We start from the raw sequence: 19812 nt of genomic DNA, 5'->3' as shown, positions 1-19812 counted from the left end.
AACTCCTGGGAATTCTGTTAGAGCAAATAATGCAGATATCTTCGGGGAATTCCCTCCCTCTATCTGTATGTAAAATTGGACCCTTACCTTTTGAACATCACAAGGCACCCTCTTGAGGAAATCCAGTATTCCATTATTGTCAATAGCATACGGGTTACGCAGCTTCGCGGTAAATTTGTCAGCGCCTGTGAAAACAAGAACACATTAATAAATAAAGGTGTCATACTGACCAGAATATTTTTACACAGGGCATACAAAAAAAAGAAAAAGAGTTGTGTAACCTTGGTGTCTCTTTCCGATGTGTGTGAAACCACACCTCGCAATGTTATTTGAATTGATCCCAGGGAACCAGAATGAATTCACAGACGCCCCAGAGGAGGATGTGGAGTTGATAGATAACCAATGCAAGCTGTCATTCACCAGAACTGTTGCTGCTAATTGGTGTGAGCAAAAGTAGCAAGTCTACTGTGTTTTTATTTAACCCATTTTAAACATTATACATTATTTTGCTTGAGAAAATGTATTAATTTGAACTTAACTTAAGTTAACACCTAAAGTCAAAATGTGGTCCGGCGAGTTGGAATAGCAGGTCCAACTTGCAATTTTAGCAAGGTCTGGACAATAGTTAAGGACAAAAAGTAACAGCTCCAGTTCCACAATATCATACAAAGCTTTTCTCCAATGTATTTCTCCAATCCGAGTTTTTCTTGTGCATCTATTTTTTGCTTTTCACATGGCTGCATTACAGTCATCTCTGGGGTGTTGCTGTAATGGGACCATTATATTCACAGCTTGGTACTGCCTGCACACAGTACCTCAATGTGCACACAAAGAACCTAAGGACGTAAAATATGTGCAAACAACTTGAAAGGTTTGCCTCGCAACCACAGAGATGGGGGTTAACAGGGAAGGCAGAAGACTGTTTCAGAGTGTGTGTTTTCTTTGATATGGTGGTATTGATTGCGTTGAAGGCAGCATGGAGGAACAGTGGTTGTGGGCTAACTGCTCGGAGGAGGAGATGCCGTCGAGGGCGGGCATCTCTCCCTGACCACTGAGAGGACCGTCTCTCCTGTATGACTGCTGCAGATAATGAGAGGCTAGCCCAGGAGCCTACAGACGGCCCAAGGACATCATGTATTATATAGAGAGCCTCTACCTCCGCTTTGTGTTCACACAGACCCGAGGCCTTGCTGCAGCAGCCCACACTGGGCAGACTGAACGTCTGCAGTGGTCTGATCTCTGTGCACTGTGCAGAGGTGTGGGGACGGCAGACTTGTTCAATTGTTGCGCTTCATTAAAAATGTTACGATTCAGTGCACTTTACATGAGTTGTAAACAAAAGGGAGGGAGGGGGGGGGGGGGGATCTGTTACCGCCTTTGGGGGCGACAATTCTCTATAATGGAAAGTAAACTTGATTGATTTTGTTATATTTTTCCCAATATTGCGATTTTAGATCTTACCCCATAGGAGCACAATGTAGCGCAGTGGGATGTAATACAACCCGGCTGTTGCCAGGAACAGAAGCAGACATGTGAGGCAGGACATGAACGGCACCGACCAGTTGAATGTGCTGTAGAGAAACAATTATCTCTGATTAGAGGCACTATAAATTCAACACTATCAACACTAGCCAGTTAACTCTGAGAGTGAACAAATGTATGGCAAGTGTCCATTTGGTTACATGTGTTCATTCTCAGAGTTGCACAATATAAACCTACATAAACATACATAAAATAACAAGATACTACAGTAAAATCATCTATTTACAATTCAGAGTTATTTCAGTCGCAGGGTTAAATTAACACTACTTTACCGTGTAGGCCTTGGAAGTCATTTAATACGTTTAGAAGGACAATTAACATTAAGCAGTGAAATTACTTTTTGATTCGTTCTCCCACACTTGCGATGTCATCCAAGATGGTCTGGATGGTGAGAATGACTTCCTGCACCATGTGTATCTTATCCATCAGGCCTTTTTTCCCAGATTCCTAAAAATATAACACATTTGAGAGACAAACACACATTTAGAAAATACAAAAAAGTAATACAAATCATAGATTGATTGCCAAATGTCAGAACTAGTTTTTCATTGGAATTTGGAGTGTATGTGAGAGGGCAGGTCATGCTAATTTCATATCATGTTATATAATTTAACCATGATGATACAGACACCATGATACTGATACCATGATACTGAGTCAGGACACTGACACCAGGACACTGACTAGGATACTGACACCAGGACACTGACTAGGATACTGACACCAGGACACTGACTAGGATACTGACACCAGGACACTGACTAGGATACTGACACCAGGATACTGACTAGGATACTTGCACCAGGATACTGACTAGGATACTGACACCAGGATACTGACTAGGATACTTGCACCAGGATACTGACACCAGGATACTGACTAGGATACTGACACCATGATACTGAGTCAGGACACTGACACCAGGACACTGACTAGGATACTGACACCAGGATACTGACTAGGATACTGACACCATGATACTGACTAGGATACTGACACCAGGATACTGACTAGGATACTGACACCATGATACTGACTAGGATACTGACACCAGGATACTGACTAGGATACTGACACCATGATACTGAGTCAGGACACTGACACCAGGACACTGACTAGGATACTGACACCAGGATACTGACTAGGATACTGACACCAGGATACTGACACCAGGATACTGACACTAGGATACTGACACCATGATACTGAGTCAGGACACTGACACCAGGACACTGACTAGGATACTGACACCAGGATACTGACACCAGGATACTGACTAGGATACTGACACCAGGATACTGACTAGGATACTGACACCAGGATACTGACTAGGATACTGACACCAGGATACTGACTAGGATACTGACACCAGGATACTGACTAGGATACTTGCACCAGGATACTGACACCAGGATACTGACTAGGATACTGACACCAGGATACTGACTAGGATACTTGCACCAGGATACTGACACCAGGATACTGACTAGGATACTGACACCAGGATACTGACTAGGATACTTGCACCAGGATACTGACACCAGGATACTGACTAGGATACTGACACCATGATACTGAGTCAGGACACTGACACCAGGATACTGACTAGGATACTGACACCAGGATACTGACACTAGGATACTGACACCATGATACTGAGTCAGGACACTGACACCAGGACACTGACACCAGGACACTGACACCATAGTGTCAGTGTTCTTGCAGAATTACAGTACATTTCAAGCACAAAAACTGTTAACTGTGAGTGGACGACCCAATAAAGCATTACACTTGTTTACAAGAGGGTCTACCTTGTTCAATTCATCAAAACATTTAGAGACGTACAAATATAAACTTCTATTTAGCCAAAGAACAGAACATTAATTCATCATAAAGGAGGTAAAAAGGGAAAAAGGTGAGGGGAAAAGGGGTGGGTGGGGGGAGCTTGCTGACAGCAAGCTCTCTACTGCAATCTCTCCGCCAGGGCGACTGGTTTACCAGTATCGACCTAAAGGACGCATACTTCTACGTGCCGATTTATCCGCCTCACAGGAAGTTCCTGAGATTCGGTTTCGAGGGAAAAGTCTATGAATACATGGTCCTGCCTTTCGGGCTAGCCCTAACACAGAGAGTAAAATGCACAGACGTCGCCATCAGACCCCTGCGATCGCAAGGGGTCCGAGTAGCCAAGTTTTCCGCGCTCCACTCCACACTAGTAGTGGACCTCTTATCCTCCCTAGTTTTCTCTCTAAACCACAAGAAGAGCATCATGCCCCGACCCAGACGATAACCTATATAGGCATCGTTCTGGACTCCAGGTCCTCGTCAGCAAGGCTGAGCGAGTACAGGGTGACCACGTTCAAGCGGTGCATCTCCCTGTTCAGGGTGGGCAGCAGGATCCGGTTCAAAATGTGCCAACGAATGGCATCATCGCCCAAAGAGCACGAGGCCTCAAAAGGTACAGGCCTCGTGAGTGTATGGAAAGTTTTTTCTGTAAATAAGAACAATTGGGATGTTCTCACATGCGTATCTATCGCAAATGTTTTGGTTAGATAATCAGGGTTATCATTTACTGTAACAACCGAATTGTAGATGTGGAATCATTTTCCTTGTTTCATATTAAGGCCATGTGTCCACAATGACTAGGTGTGAAATTACACTGATGTTTTAGCATACTAGTATGTGTACACAGCAACAAAAAAACTCAGTTTTACTTTAACGCTGAGAAATTGACACAAGAGGTGGTCAGAGGTGTGTGGTGTGGTGTGTGTGTGTGTGTGTGTATGCGCGCGCGTATGTCTTTCTCTGTGTCTGACTGTCTGTGTCTATGTCTGTATGGTGTTCAGAGGGGGGGGGGTTCAGCCTTGAAATGAAATAAATGTGATCACATGAGTGCTGGCGCTGGTGAAGAGTGCACCCGTGAAGCCTTCCAGAAAGAGGGAGAGAAGAGAGGAGTGCCTGCAGATAACACAAGCAATGCAAGCTAAAGACTGCTGAGAACACTCACATCAAAAGGAGGAAATAATGACAGGAATGATGACAGAGAGGAGGGAGGCAAGAAGGGAGAGGGAAAGGGGGGCAAGGGGGAGGAGAGCGTGGGGGTAGTAGGGGTAGCTGTCTGACGGACTCTAACAGGAGGGCTTGAGGATGTCTATATGTTTGTGTTATAAGGCGGCCCGGGACCCCAGCCTGTGTGCATTGACAGCGTCCAGACAGAATGCTTTTATCGGAGCTTCACGAGGCAGCCCCTGGGAAAACACTCTGTCTGCCAACACACAGAGACTCCCCACTGTCAGACCCCATCTCCTCTGCGCAAAGGCACAGGAAGGGAGCAATTCCCACACTAGCAAGAGCCTCCCCCACCGGGCTTGGATCTGCCGGACAGGCACTGGATGTTCAAGCCACTCGACCAAAAAAGGAGAAACTATCTCAAATATGCCCCCCTTTGAGATAGCAAAAGAGATTAACATCTTGTGGTCTCGGCGCGGGGAGTGACTGAGGATCAGTGGCCTTTTGCGCATCCTGCTGCTGCTGCAGACCGCCACATCGGGACACAGGGGGAAACCTTCCGTGTCTGCTTAACGACCCATTTAGATTTTATTTGCGCGCCGTGTCGCGCAACAGACATAGCTCATCTACAATACAAAGACACAACGCATGATGCAGTGTGCTCGTAGTACATAGCCTATTGTCAGTACGTGACACTACCCACGCGTAACTAAGTATAAAACTACAATGCAGATCCTTAAATTGCACATTAGGTGCTAATCGAGCTCTTTATCCAGTGTTCTCGTCGAAAGAAAGGACCACTGTTTGAGTCCGCTAAAAGCCATTAAGATGTGTGTGTGTGCTCCTGATCTGGACCCTGAGCGCCACGCATAGAGAAATGATAGCTGGGTGCATGTGGCAACTCATCAGTTAGGCTCGGATCCCATTTCATATTCCCGTCTAAACTTGTTTAAGCGCCCCGCCCCTTTACACAAATTAGAATTTGAATCTAATAAGAGATGTGAATGGTTATTTAACTAACAGATACACACGCAAGGTAAATTTAGCCAGACATTCAGCTTAGGAAGGATAAAACAAAACAAAAAACAGTTGCCTTTCATTTACTGTATAAAAGGCAGACACACACACACACACACAGACACACACACACCAAAAGATATAGATATACTGTGAAGTATGCATCAATAAGCTCAACGCTCGTCATTATCGTTATTCATCTCCCCTTAAGAGTCTTGAAATCTTCTTCATCTCCTTAGCAACAAACACTGAAACCGTTCTTACATTACTCATTTGAAGATTTCCTTTATCTTTGTTCATTTCCCTTTTCAGACGGCACAAATGTGCATAATTCTCCTGGAAAACCAAATAAATAAATAAAACGGCACCCACTGAAATGAAAAGGGGTTGCAAACTGGGGATGGACTACATGAATCCTAAATGTCTTCTGATTAGAAAACCCGTGTCAAATCATATTCTCATTTCAGATGAAATTGTAAAAGCCTCCTTTTAAGCTGCTCTAATGGAGAACAGATTTGATCTCAGCACAAAGGTAAATAGCAAACGTTTCTCTCACAGGCATGTGGGGCATTATCAAAAGCTGGAGAAAGCTCATTTAACACTGCTTTAATTTGAATAAAAAAACAGCACATTTGAATATTCATTCAAAGCTTTACCGAATATGTTCTGGTGAGTTTTTTTCTTTTCCAGCCACAAAGGCTAGAAGAGCGCATCTTAATGACAAACACCTGTGTTCCGGGGATATCATCATCTCCTATGGCACACAAACGAGCTACCGTAGCGAACAAATTGACATGTGACACAAACGGCTCTCTCACAGCAGCCCTTTTATATGTTGGAGAGAGTGTGGTACAGTAGCTCTCATAATGCGGGGCCGTGGATTATGACATGGGCAGTCTGTCTGACTGGTGCTCCCAAGGAGACCCAGCGGTGACCAACGGTCCACAGGGTGACAGATAGAGCAACCCTCCGGCTCAGTCTGGCACCCCGGCCACCCCCTCCTCACCCCCATCTCCCCAGGGCTGGACTGGGGGGGGAGGGGGAGCAACTCTGCCCCCGACCAGCGCTGGCAGCCAAGGGGCAACAACGGGGGGCGTGTTTCATCTCCCTGCTCATTTGTGTTGGAGATCTATGGACTTGGTTTTCCCCTCTCCGTGTCTTTATGTTATGATTAAATATTGTCTATCCACACAATTGATACCTAAGGCCAAAGGGAAGTCACTTTGCCCACACATAATTTGTAAGCTGTCTCTTTCCCCCCCGAGGACAGATTTGTTCGCAGGGATGGGATCTGTTCCGCATTACCCCGCTGTAACACAGCCTTGCCTTTCGTCTCTCTTTAACGTCATGCCTTCACATTCTCTGTGCTCCGACTGAGGTTTACATATCTCCTTCCTCAAGGGGGGATACTGGGGGGAAAAAAACATATTTGAGTGGTAATCGTAACCTTCTCAGAGGAAAAGCCTCTACCCGCGTGTTAGAGGGAGAGAGAGAAAAAAAGGCCAGAAAAATGGCTATGCCTTTGAAGTCATCACATTTAACACTGATCACTCTTTAACCCCAAAATATTTTTTAAAGAACACTTTGATAGGAGGTGTAAAGTAACACGTCTTGATCTGCTTGCATGATATCACATTCAAGTGACAGCGAGACCATAACAAGACTTTCAAATAAGCCACTTTAAATTAAAGCTGACAGCTTTAAACAAACATAGGCGACTGCTTAATTAGTAAATGAAAGGAGATATTTCATTTCCTCTGAGTGCCAAAGGGCTTAGGAGGCTCATGGAGAACCTTTCAAAATAAAAAATCTTCAAGAGGCCAGTGCGGAACTCTGCAACACATGCACTGTATTCAGAGAACCCGACAGCCCTTTGAAAACATGGCTGTTTTTCAAACTACAATAAAAGTAAACAAGCCAAAACACATCCCTATTAAACGATACATAGAGCGTTTTTTCCAGACGTGGAAAGCCCTTGATAATGATTCCACAAGGCGGCAAAATTATTTTAAGCCGATGGTTAAATTCCGATTCACTATTAATACGCTGAAGCCTGTGTTTTGGCTGCCGTTTGCGTGAGCACCAGGTTGTCCTTGCTATCGCTTGCAAACGCAGCTCGTTTGCGTGCATGCCGTTTGCACATCATGAGAGTTAGCTTCATCCGCGAAGAATTACCCCAGCATCCTTTCAGATAGGATTTGGTGTTTTAACAGAGACTTTTCCTCCATAGCCCCTGGTCATCACAACAGAATATATTGAGCACATTATATGGGATATGAATCCTAGGCTTAGACATGCGGCGCAGGGGTCACTGCTGGGAGGCTTTGCGTTAGTTCCACATTTCATCGCCATAGACCAATAATACACATCCCCGTTAACTCTTCCTTCTTCATATAAACCAGTGGGATGAGCGTAATTTAATATGTGCTGTGGTGGGGAGGTCTAATTTCTAGAGTAGCGCTTTAAATGTGCCTTTTGGTTTCAAGGGATGTTATCGTGCGCCGTGCGGGTAGATACAGTAGATCGCTGAAGAAAGATGACTGGATTATGATTGATTTCTTGTGACGGAACAACTGTGAAAATGATTGATAACCTTTTGGGTAGAATAGTTTTACTGCATGCTTTACTTGCACTTAGCTTGATTTGTTCTGCTAGTCAAAGGTCATTCTCATTGTAATCATCCCATTTAGACAAGTCTGTTGCAAAAAAATAAAAAAATCTTCAGAGACTGCTATTATCCCCAACGCCAGGCAAACTTCAATTAATGATGCCGTTTAACGTTGATTTATAGAGTTTCAAAGGGCTGGGATATCGCAGCGGAGCACATTTGTAGAGTGACACTGAATACCCAGTGGAACAGTATAAAGTGCTGAACGGAGAAGTGTTTGTTCACATGCTATTACTGTTTCATAGATGTTGTCCTCATTTAGGAGGCATGCAAATAAGCTATTCTTGGGCAGAACAACGAACAACGCTTCTGAGAAATATCGCTCACTGTAACTATGCCAAAGTCCCAAGTAGAACTCCTACGGCTGTCATAAAAAAAGAAAATAACTAAAGCTTTACTTGGTAGAAGAGTTTGTGTGCCCACCTCCAAGCACACATGGACAATGGGTTCATACATTTGCTTAAATGCCAAGTTATTCAAAATCACAACCAGTTACGGATACATTTAAATGATAGACAAAGACTAATATGGAAACATAAAAAATAAAAATAAAGTTAAAGTGGTAGAGATAGATAATGAAAAATACCTTATCATCTTCCTCTTCATCATCCGCCATGCTCATGTTCATCTATAGGAAACAATAAATGGTTAGAAGATGTTTTCAAAATGGACGGTATATGTGGGCACTGGAGCATTTTTAACAAACACCTAGTAATGAAAAGTTCTTCTAGTACATACACCCCTATTGGGAGAGGCCCGTTTCCATAGAGACTGCATCACAGGGGCGACCTCACACAAAAGGAGAGGTGAAAAAGGGCCTTCCTCACAACAGCACTGTCACAGCAAAGCAATCTCATTTCTCCACAACATAAGCACACAGAGAGAGAGAGAGAGAGAGAGAGAGAGAGAGAGAGAGAGACAGAGACAGAGAGAGAGACAGAGAGAGAGACAGAGAGAGAGAGACAGAGAGAGAGAGACAGAGAGAGAGAGACAGAGACAGAGAGAGAGAGAGAGAGAGAGAGAGAGAGAGAGAGAGAGAAAACAACATTTAATTTGGATGCTGTTGCCTAGATCACTTTACATCAAGTCATCCCTGACCTGGTTGTGGTGCATGCTGTGACATTGCCTGGGAACAGAGTTGTGTCAGTTCCGGCCAGGGGGTCACCGAGAGGTGACAGAGTCCCCCACACTGGATATGAGGGTGAGCCTGGGCTTTAACATTGCACCAGGAACGCCATCATTGCCAGCAGCTACAAACACAATCACTGGGCAGGAACCGCTGCTCTGGGGAGGGGACATGTGTGGTGCCGAGGCCGCTAGCTGGCCATCGAGATGGCTTGCAACACAGTGGAATTGGAGGACAATCAAAAGTGCGAACTGCATTAACCTTCACAGACACGGCTATAGGGCGAGCCTGATTTCTTTGTCTTTGCAATCATGAAGCTATATCAATACACTATAAAGATTTATTCATTCATTTAAATTCCCTTCATTTGGTGGTCTGCTCCTTGACAAATTATAGCTAAAATATAAAGACAGTTTCTGTCCATTTCAAATGTATTAGTATTGTAGATTATGTAACAGAACAAAGAACAAAAGTGCAAAGATGTAAAGGCTAACCAGTTCGTTCATATTTCACAAATAGGCCCTCTATATCCTCTGCTTTTTTTGGGGGGGGGGGGGGGGATATTTACAGTATACTGTATATGTAATGACATAGGGACATCACACCAATGTTTGCATGGTTAATGTGTGACTTACTGTATTGTGTGGGTCAGACTCATCATACGTAGAATACATGTAAATGTATTCCATCATGTGAGTGGCACTCACCAGGTCCAGGTTGGTGGAGCTGGCCTTGCCCATGCCTAGTTGGAAATAGTTCCAGCCAATGAGGAGCAGCAGGAAGAGGGGCAGCATGAAGGGCTCAAAGTACCACACCGTCAGCAGGAAGACCTGAGGAAATGGGACACGACAGGAGGACACAAAAGGCTTTTAAGGGTGATGCACACAATCACGTTTTGTACTCACTCCGACTTAAATTAACGCTCAGGATTTTACAGTGCTGCATGCCGAGATATGGCCCGCCCTGACCACCAGCAAGAACGCGAGCTATTCCCCTCACACAGTTCCCCCCCCCCGCCCAGAAAGAAGGAAGGACAAAAGAAAGGCTATAAGGGGCTTCGTGCGCGGTCCAAGTTTCATACACAGCACAGCAGACAGCAAAGCCACTGAGCTTTACAGCCGACGGGCCAACAGATTCCCACTCTTGGCGGTTTAAAAAGTGACAGACATTTTGGGGACAACTTTTAATGTCTTCAAATCCTATTTTACTTACACCCATAACACAGTGCTGGCAGCGTGCCTTAACTGCTGTTAAGACATGATTAGACGAGGCATCCCGTCTTTTAAAGAAGCGCACGTCGAATCCTGTATGACTTGCTAGCAGAGCGGCTGTCTGACTGGGCCCATATGCAACGTTTACCCCCTCCATGGCGATGATACTGAGAAAAGCCAAGACCCCTGGTAGAAATAAGATGGATCACACTGAATGCGTAATCCCTCATAATTCTGTAAAGGAGTGGTGCTAAGCACGGCGCACAACACCCACCGCATTTCACAGCAGAGCACTAATTGGACAGCAGTATTTAAACCCATTTAGTGACAGCCTAATGAGTCTGTCTCCAACTGGAATGATCAGGAATGTGTGTGAGGAGGATCACACACCAGCCGGTTGACGGGATGGAATAAAAAGAAATGTGCCCCGTGGCAAGTCCAATCTTAAAATCTATTAATGTAATCATGTCCAATACGGCCAACACACGGTCCACTATACCAATTTAAAAAGCAACATTTAAAAAGTAAAGAAGGCTTGTACACAAAGCAAAATTTGCCTTAATGTGTCATTCAGTGGTTTTCATAATGTCAAGGACCATTATTTATTGGGGCATTTGAGTCACGGACCACCCTGACATTTAGCCTCTCAGACCCAGTCACCCAAGACGTAGAATATTTTGTTATTGTTGGATAAGATTTTATCCACAGGGCGTAAAATGAAACCAAATGGACCCATTTGGTTTTGGTTTCAAGAGGTAAAAATCTATAAGGGTCCATTTGGTTATCAACTCTGCATCATTTACCTGGGGACCACTGGTTGAAAACCACTGCTCTACATGTAAATCCAGTATATTACAACAGATTACAACTTGTCCAAAATGCAGCAGCCAGAGTTTTAACTAGAACTAAGATGAGAGAACATATTACTCCAGTTTTGGCATCACTGCACTGGCTTCCGGTTGTTTTTAGGATTGATTTTAAAATTATTTTACTTGTCTATAAAGCTCTCAATGGTCTCGCACCTTCCTACCTACATGACTGCCTGCCTAAATATGTCCCAAACCGCCCCCCTAAGGTCTTCCACTGCTGGCCTGCCTAAAAAAATGGCAACAAAAAAATACGGGGAAGCAGCTTTTTGCTTCTACGGGCCGTCGGTATGGAACAAGCTCCCACTGTACCTTCGTCAGGCAGCCTCTGTAGACATTTTTAAAGCTCAGCTCAAGACCCACTTCTACAACATTGCTTTTAATTGATCTTTTATTTATTTTTTTGTTATTCATGTCCTCACTGTATTGCATTACTGCTTGTTTTTTAATGTCGTTGCCTTGCTTTTCCTTTATTCTCCATTGTTCTGTAAAGCACTTTGAGCTGCATTTCATGTCATGAAAGGTGCTATAGGCTACAAATAAAGTTGTATTATTATTATTAAATAGAATACAGCAGAAGTTTACTTTATGGAGAATGCCCATGAAAAAATGAAAAAAACACGCCATTGCTGCGATAGTGTAGCGCAGTATAAGTGCAGCAAACTGCCAGAGGCTGCAGGGAGTATAGGAACAATATGTAAGAGTTAAGCCTCAGACAGGATGTGAAGCACCAGCGCCTTCGGGCCTGAATAGCAGGCCTTGTAAACAGCAGACTGCTGCTGTCATAGCAGCCATGCTGCGTCCGTGCACGGTGCTCTGGGGCCAGGATACCTACTGCCTGCACACTACTACGCACACTGGGTTCAAATGGCCACCAGGGGAAACGTGAACCGTGAGTAATGCACGCAACACTGGGGCGGTGCATGCGCCGGCCCTGGGCTTCAACCACTGCACCACTTAGCAGTCCTTCAACACGGTGAGAGACTGGCCGACGGCGTACAAAAACAATACAAAACGCACACAGGAAACGTGGCGGGATGACCAAGATGTAAAAGAAATAATATGAGCAATATGTTACTGTTATCTGCATGTAAAAGCTCATTTGAATTGTACAGTACGGAGGAAAACTAGAGTTGCTTGGGGAGGGGGAGGAGAAGAAAAAAAAGGGTAAACAATGAATATGCATGATGTGCAGAGGTAGCTGCAGTGATCCTCGTCCCGGTTATGAATAACCTACGTCACCATGTTGTCACCTCGGTTCCCATGAGGCTATTCTAAAGCGACGCTCTCTTCACCCCAAAGGAATTCAGCTGGCTGGCGGACAGGTAGCCTGTCATATCCACAGCCTTCTCGCAGAGAAAAAAAAAAAGGAAAAGTAAGGGGGAGAAATGTGCCTGGAAACTGACATGAGCCCAGCAGGAATGTTGAACCTCCTTGCCCTCCCCTGCAAAAAGCTGCTACATTAACCACTAAAGTCTAATTGCTCGGTCTCTGTCTTCCTGTGCAAGTCAACAGAGGGAGCCAATTCATTTCCGCCCAGGGAGCCAAGGCAGAGAGAATCTGTCACAGGTATTCATAATCGCCCACTAATGCAAATTTCTCCTCGCCGCGTTCTGGCTCGGCGGACAAGATAAAAGCCTACAGAAAAATACAATGCCTTATGTCTAAACTGAGTGCTTAAATGAGGCTAGAGAATCCAAAACTGTCAAAAATATCCTCTCAATTCCTCCCTCGCGGTGTGTCAGTCCATGTGTGCAGGATTTACATGCTTTTTTAACACTAATAAAAAAAAGAAGAAAAAGAAGAAGAACGCTTGGCGAGGAAAACATCTGGGAAAGCCTCTCAGATTCCTTCACTCAGGTGCACACACTGAGACTCTGCTGTCAGATATCCCTCAGTAATGAGCAGAGGCAGCGCTATACCTTCCCCTTGTCTCTTCACATTTCTCTGTAGCTTCTGTGAAATGGAGACGGAACTAATTCCCCGCACTAAGTGGTTTATGTTTTATTAGCAAGGAGCTCAGTGATTAAAGGACGGCGGTGGACAAAGTGCAACCTGTCAGGCTTTAAGTGTAAATTTATATAGGAAATAATCCACGTTTTAATTGGCCTCAAAGTTGGGCTCCATTTCTGTCTTGAGAGCCCGGCTGTCTTTCCCTTTTTTTTCTTTTTTAACTCTCTTCATCCCTCAACAAATTACACATGACAAGGAAAACCTTAAACCCCCCCAAACACTACAATGCTAATATGTTACATGGGTGGTAAAACAGTCATTTATTTAACCAAAAGGACATAAAGCAACAAACGGAAAAAGCAGCGGCGCTAATAATTAATGATCTACTTGAGCGTTTAGGTTTACACACAGCAGAATTGGATAATGAACGACTTGTAATTGAACAAGTGTTAGTATGTACTGTACGTAGAGGAGTGTCTCTAATGTAGGAAGGAAACCTCCCTTGACAAACACCATTTAGCTGAAAAATCCGCGTGATTATGCGCAGGGGTGTCTGGGGGAGAGCGGGAAAAAAAGAATGAATTAATAAAACTATTAGCGCATGTTGGAGTAGGTGATGGAGATGCACTCTCCTTAGCCACCTGTAAGCGCCTGGAGAAGGTGGCAACCCCCGGGCAGAGCCATTCTGCCAGCGGGGTTAAGAACGCGCCTGACAGATTTGTTTTATAGTGCCATTAATATGATTCCACTAAATGCATTCTGCTGCCTTCTCATGCAGATCCCCTGGCCGGCAGAATCCCAGCACCTAATAATAAAGCACTCAGCGATTAAAAGTGTGAATAAAATAACTTAAAGCTGAGCAAGCATGGCAGCTCCCAACCACCCACGCTCTCCCAGGAGGGAGAGAGGGGGGACCGCAACAGGAACAAAAGGACACAGACACCCTCACTTAGAGTTTCCAGCATCCTGCAAATTGATTAATAGAGAAGGGTGTGGCTCAATCTAGCAGCCCCAGACTGTACTGACGGACAGACAGACTTAACAGCACACACTGCCAGCACTGTTGCCAAGGGCTTCACACACACACGTCGCACACAACACACACACACACGTCACACACGTCACACACACACACACACACACACACACACACACACACACACACACACACACACACACAAAATAGAGGCATCACAATGACATTGCAGTTATAATACATTGGATGAGCCAAATTAGCATGACGCTACAGCATCTGGGAGCAATACAATTACATTACCGGTGCTGTAAAATGACAATGAAGTTCAAAGTGATAACACTCTTTCTCCTATCATTTATTATCTGCCAATTAAAAACTAAATATATATATTTTTACTGTAAAGCTACACACGGTTTATACACAAGGAGAATGTACTCTTGGCTGGATACCCTGCTTCTCTTCGGCTGCACTTGGACAAACTAAACAAAGTGAAGAAAGTAGCGGCTAGTATTATGAGGGTCAGTCATGGGGGTGGTGGAAGGATGCCAGTTTATATGAAGTGAACGTACGCTGAAAGAGTTTAGCAAGACTGACAACAGACTACTACGGGTGAGCATGGGTGTTTGTGCGTGCGTGCGTGCATGCATGCATGTGGTGGGTGTGCACTTGTATTACTACATTTCTGAAGGCCAAATGACCCCACGGATATAGTAGAATTTGAGGAATAGACATTCTCAGGACAATTTTCCTGGTCCTCAGAAGATAAATGAGAGCCACAAAGTGACCCTCCAGTCCTGCTCCTCATCTGGGGGGACGATGATTCCATCAGCTCCCCCCAAAAAGCAGCCGTCACAGCTGCCACTAAGTATAGAGTTTGGGTTCAAAATATAATTGTTGATGTCCTCACAAGTATAGTAATACAATTATTAATGTGTGAGCCAGTGAATCTGTGTATACTGTATATATACACTGCATATACAGTCTGTTAATGTAGGTACAACAACAACAATAATTCTAAAGGGATGCGAAGAGGAATAATCTTCGCTCTAATATAGTTTTTCTGGGTGAAATCAAGGGCAGTAAAATTAATCTGCATTACCTCCTCAATTAAAATACCAAAAAAAAAAAGAGATTAATAATTAATCAAAGGGGCCTGGTGGCGGCTCCGCTTAAACAAGCCCATTTTATTCTCACTTTCCCCCCCCAGTCGGGCTGGAGACTGGCTGATGCTCATGTTAGGGGCGCGAGCGGCAGGCTTTAAAGTAGCTGTAAACGCAGAGCAATGAGACATGTAATTTGCGGTGAGCGTCGGGCCAGTGTGGGGACAGGCTTTCAGGGGGTGTCGGAGGCAGAGGAAGCGCAAGATAAGATTTCTCTTCGGGGCAGGTAGAGTGTGTGGGCAGGCACAGGCGCTCGCAGCTAACACTGAATAAATATTTCACATACGCTCAGCTCAAGTCTTATCGACTGGGGAGAAATAGAGGGAGAGGGAGAGACCACTCGTGAGAGAGGGAGAGGCAGGGAGAGATAGAGAGAGGCTGTATTCTGCCGAGACTGATAAACGGGGACCTCGTTTCTCTCTTGAGAAGGGCCGTATCGCTGCATGTAGCAGTCGAGTACACAAAACACGGCTTATTTTAAAAATCAAAGAGCGTATACAAAACCTACAAACTATTTGCTTATTATTAGTTAGTTGGCTGGAAGTGTAATTACCGTATAGTAATTATATTCTTATTTGTGAGTTTATTTTTAACCAAACAGTTAAAAGTTTTTGTTACAAAAACAATTAATGAATAATGTGAAGATAAATGTGTTTGTGTGTGTCAGTCACACACACAAACACACACACACACACACACACACACACACACACACACACACACACACACACCTATATAGTACTGTATCTATAGAGTATATAGTTGGCTGTAACTGTTATAATTAGCAAAAAATATGTTATCCATTGACTAGTGCCGTCCGGTGGTTTATGGAAGCGTACACAGCGCAACAGAGCGAGCTCTTTATCAAAGCGCTGAAGAAGAGCAGCCGTGTGCGGCAGAGCATTAGCATTTTGCTCTGGCCGTTGTCTCCCCGCCTGTCTGACACATGCCAGGGCCAGAGCTGCGCCAGTGCGGGGCCGGAGCAGGGCGGTCAGCGAGGGCCCCGTGGTGCCTGTCAGTGGTGGCTACTCTGACCCTGGCGCTCCTGCACTGGCCACGAGTGTTTAATCCGTGTCGGGAGCGTTAACACTGAGCGACCTCCTGGGTGACAGATCTGCCATGCGAGTCTTTTCCCCCGAGGAGGTGCGGGGAGGAGGGGAGTGGCCTGGTGGACTCTCCTCTCTCTCTCACTCACTCTCTCTCTCTCTCTCTCTTTCTCTCCCTTTCCCTGTCAGCTCGGCTCACACGCACGTTAACGCGGCGTCGCGGCGGGGCCGAGGCCCGGCCCCGGAACAGCCACACACAGGGGGCGGACAGGTCGCATGGGCTCAGCTGCCTGGGGAGAGGTGTCCTCTATGACGATGACGGTGGCCAGTGTGTTACACAGTGCAGTCATTATGATACGGCACACACAATGGGGTTAAACATGGAGCTGGAAATAAAAGTACAATAGAAAACAGTGTCGAGGAGTGCTCAGACAAAGCCACCGGCGCTCAAGTGTGGTATAGCGCAGCCAGGTCTGCTATTCACCCGTAGCCCCCCGTGTTGGTTTATATTGCATGCTCCTTCATAATGCCGAACAGAAATAAATGGGAAATTAAGTTAAATTAATTAGGCTAGATTAAATTAAATCTAGTGTGTTTTCAAAACTCCCAATCCATGTCCAAAAACACATACACACATTTTAAAGTGAGTATGATTTCTCAGCCCTAATGAGACACACATTAACAGAGGAAAGCTTATTAATCCTGCTAATAAGAGATCATGCCTCAAGGTTGCATGCACGGAGCGAGCCTCAAGTGACACTTAGGCATTCAAGGGCAACACAACAACAATTCCATGTTAAATCTGAAGGAATTGCTGAGTTGTGTGCAGGTACCGATAATGTTATACTTAAATATTTAATAGATCTAAAAAAATAAAAAACTGTACTTTCAAAACCATAGACACACACATAGTACTGTATGTCGCCATCGTGGCCATCTATCTCCCCCCTCCCTATTTCCTAGTGGACACATTCCCACAACACTCTCTGGGAGACAGAGCTCTCACAGCTATAGGGAGTCGAGGAGTCTAACCCCCGTGAGACTGCAGAAACGCACTCCTTTAAGGCCTTCCAACTTTTCTTCAAACAGAGAGAAAACAGATGCAAAGTAAAAAAACAAGAAGACGACACACACACACACACACACACACACACACACACACACACACACACACACACACACACACACACACACACACACACACACACACACACACACACACACACACACACACACACACACACACACACACACACACACACACACACACACACACACAGTGTGTCACTTCGTAGAGACAGTATTAGCAAGAACAATTAGGACAACTCTGATCATGGCTAGTGATGGTGGCCGTGCTGGTATTCCGGTTAATGGCCCTGGCTGCCGTGACTCCACACAGGTGGTCTCCTGAGACCCCCGGGAGAGCCACAAAGTGACCCTCCAGTCCTGCTCTCATCTGGGGGGACGATGATTCCATCAGCTCCCCCCAAAAAGCAGCCGTCACAGCTGCCAACTGTGTTTACAGCTGCGCCGCATCAAACATTCATCAAATGCCATCTTTTACAGTCTGTGATGTGAGGCAATCAGCATTTCACAGGCTGTCAAATGATGTCTAAAGCGCTCGCTACCTGGCAGTGTCAAAATGGAAGCGATTCAAATACCCACACGTACTGTTAGGTATACAGGATTCTTTCTAGTCCAGCTCCTGACAGATGAGGTGCGTCGTGTGTTAAAATATTAATTATACTTAAATACTTAAAGTGCTCTTAATGACAGCAAAGCTCAAAATCAGCTTTCAAGTGTAAATGATCCCCTTTCATTTATTTTCTTTCTTTTTTACTTTCATTCCATTTCATCCAAATCAAAATTGTTCTCAACTTTAAACTTTCTAAAGCGATTAATTTGGCTGGCTAATGCATGCTTTTTTCTCTCCTCTGTGCTCTTTCTTTTCTTTATTCTTTTTTTTTTTTTTTTTTTGAAGAAGAAGAAGAAACTTGTGTCGCTCGGTCCAATGCACAGAATGGAGGATTTCACTCTGAGTTGTTCCCACGAAGGATTCCTGTTGGGAAAAGTAACTGATCGCCTTAGCTCTCACGCGCACACATGCACACAAACACACACAGACACACACGCACACACGCTAGCACAAATACACACACTCACACTGTTCACTCTCACACGGTTCCAGCAGTGCTTTAGCTCCATCTACAGGCCATGGTCTCTTCTGCAGGAAAGAACTCTGGGTGACCCCTCCACAGTCACTGCTGATGTATAGCACATTCATCTAGCTCAGTCTTAGTGAAAAGCACATCTAAAGGCCGTTATTTTATGAAGATTTTAGCTGTCACATTCTCTCTCTCTCGCTCTCTCCCTCCCTCTCTCTATCTCTCTCTCCCTCCCTCTCTCTCTGAGAGAGAAAGGAAACACGCTGTTGTCAAACTCTGGAAAAGCACAGATCCCAGGCTCATTACGGTAGCATAAACAAGTAGAGGAGGGGAAAAGAAAAGTCAAAATTTCTTGTTTGTATTTCCGTTCACTGATGAAGATGTTTATGAGGCTTTGCCAGAAGTTTGCTTAAATGTGTGAGAGAGATTCTTTTAACGTTACCTAATTAGAAAGGGGCCATTTTAAAACTAGCAACCCACGGGGTGGCGAATCGGGAAAAAAGCTACTTCAAACGGCGTGGTCTCTGCTTGCGGGGGAGATTACGCAATCAAAATAGGTAACCTCCAACACCTGCAAAGGAAATGACAGTACTGCAGGACTTCCCACTCTCTAGTGATGTTTTCCTCACACTCACTCACACACACACACACACACCACACAGTAATATGCAATGGCAGCACAATGGCAAATGAGCCGTCCGTCTGAAACTGTGGAACCACTGCCCAATTTAAATGTCCCTGGATGCATCATTTTATGATTGCCACTCACGAGGGGTGGGAAAGTTATCTTCCTGGGAGACTGCAGAGAAGTCTCCGAGAAACAAGTGCACTCCAAATGCTCTCTACTCTCCCGCCAACGTAGAACAGAGCCATGCAGCGATCCCTCCTCTCTCACAACAAAAAATATGAATACGCCACCATGCCACACACCAACAAGCACTTCATAATGTATGCATGAATCTACATAAACATCCAGGCGATGTAGACAGCATGCTGTGTGGAGGTCAGCGCGCCGGCCTGTGGGACTGAGTGATATAATGGCTGAGTATTCCTGGTAAAGCACTATGGTAGCG

General features: G+C 44.9%; 1 protein-coding gene across 1 annotated transcript in view; it reads right to left on the bottom strand.

The window, feature by feature from the left end:
* Positions 1-19812, bottom strand: part of mctp2a (multiple C2 domains, transmembrane 2a) — a 51646-nt gene that overhangs the window by 3257 nt on the left and 28577 nt on the right. Inside the window, exons 18-22 of the mRNA XM_083764006.1 lie at positions 10070-10192; positions 8823-8864; positions 1880-1989; positions 1462-1571; positions 88-185 (exon numbers count right to left, since the gene is read on the bottom strand). Of these exons, the coding sequence (XP_083620132.1) occupies positions 88-185; positions 1462-1571; positions 1880-1989; positions 8823-8864; positions 10070-10192 (483 nt within the window). The remainder of the gene's footprint in view (positions 1-87; positions 186-1461; positions 1572-1879; positions 1990-8822; positions 8865-10069; positions 10193-19812) is intronic.

Source organism: Protomyctophum parallelum, assembly GCF_964188405.1.
Source record: "Protomyctophum parallelum genome assembly, chromosome: 4".
NCBI lineage: Eukaryota > Metazoa > Chordata > Actinopteri > Myctophiformes > Myctophidae > Protomyctophum > Protomyctophum parallelum.
This window is presented reverse-complemented; position numbering and strand designations above follow the sequence as displayed.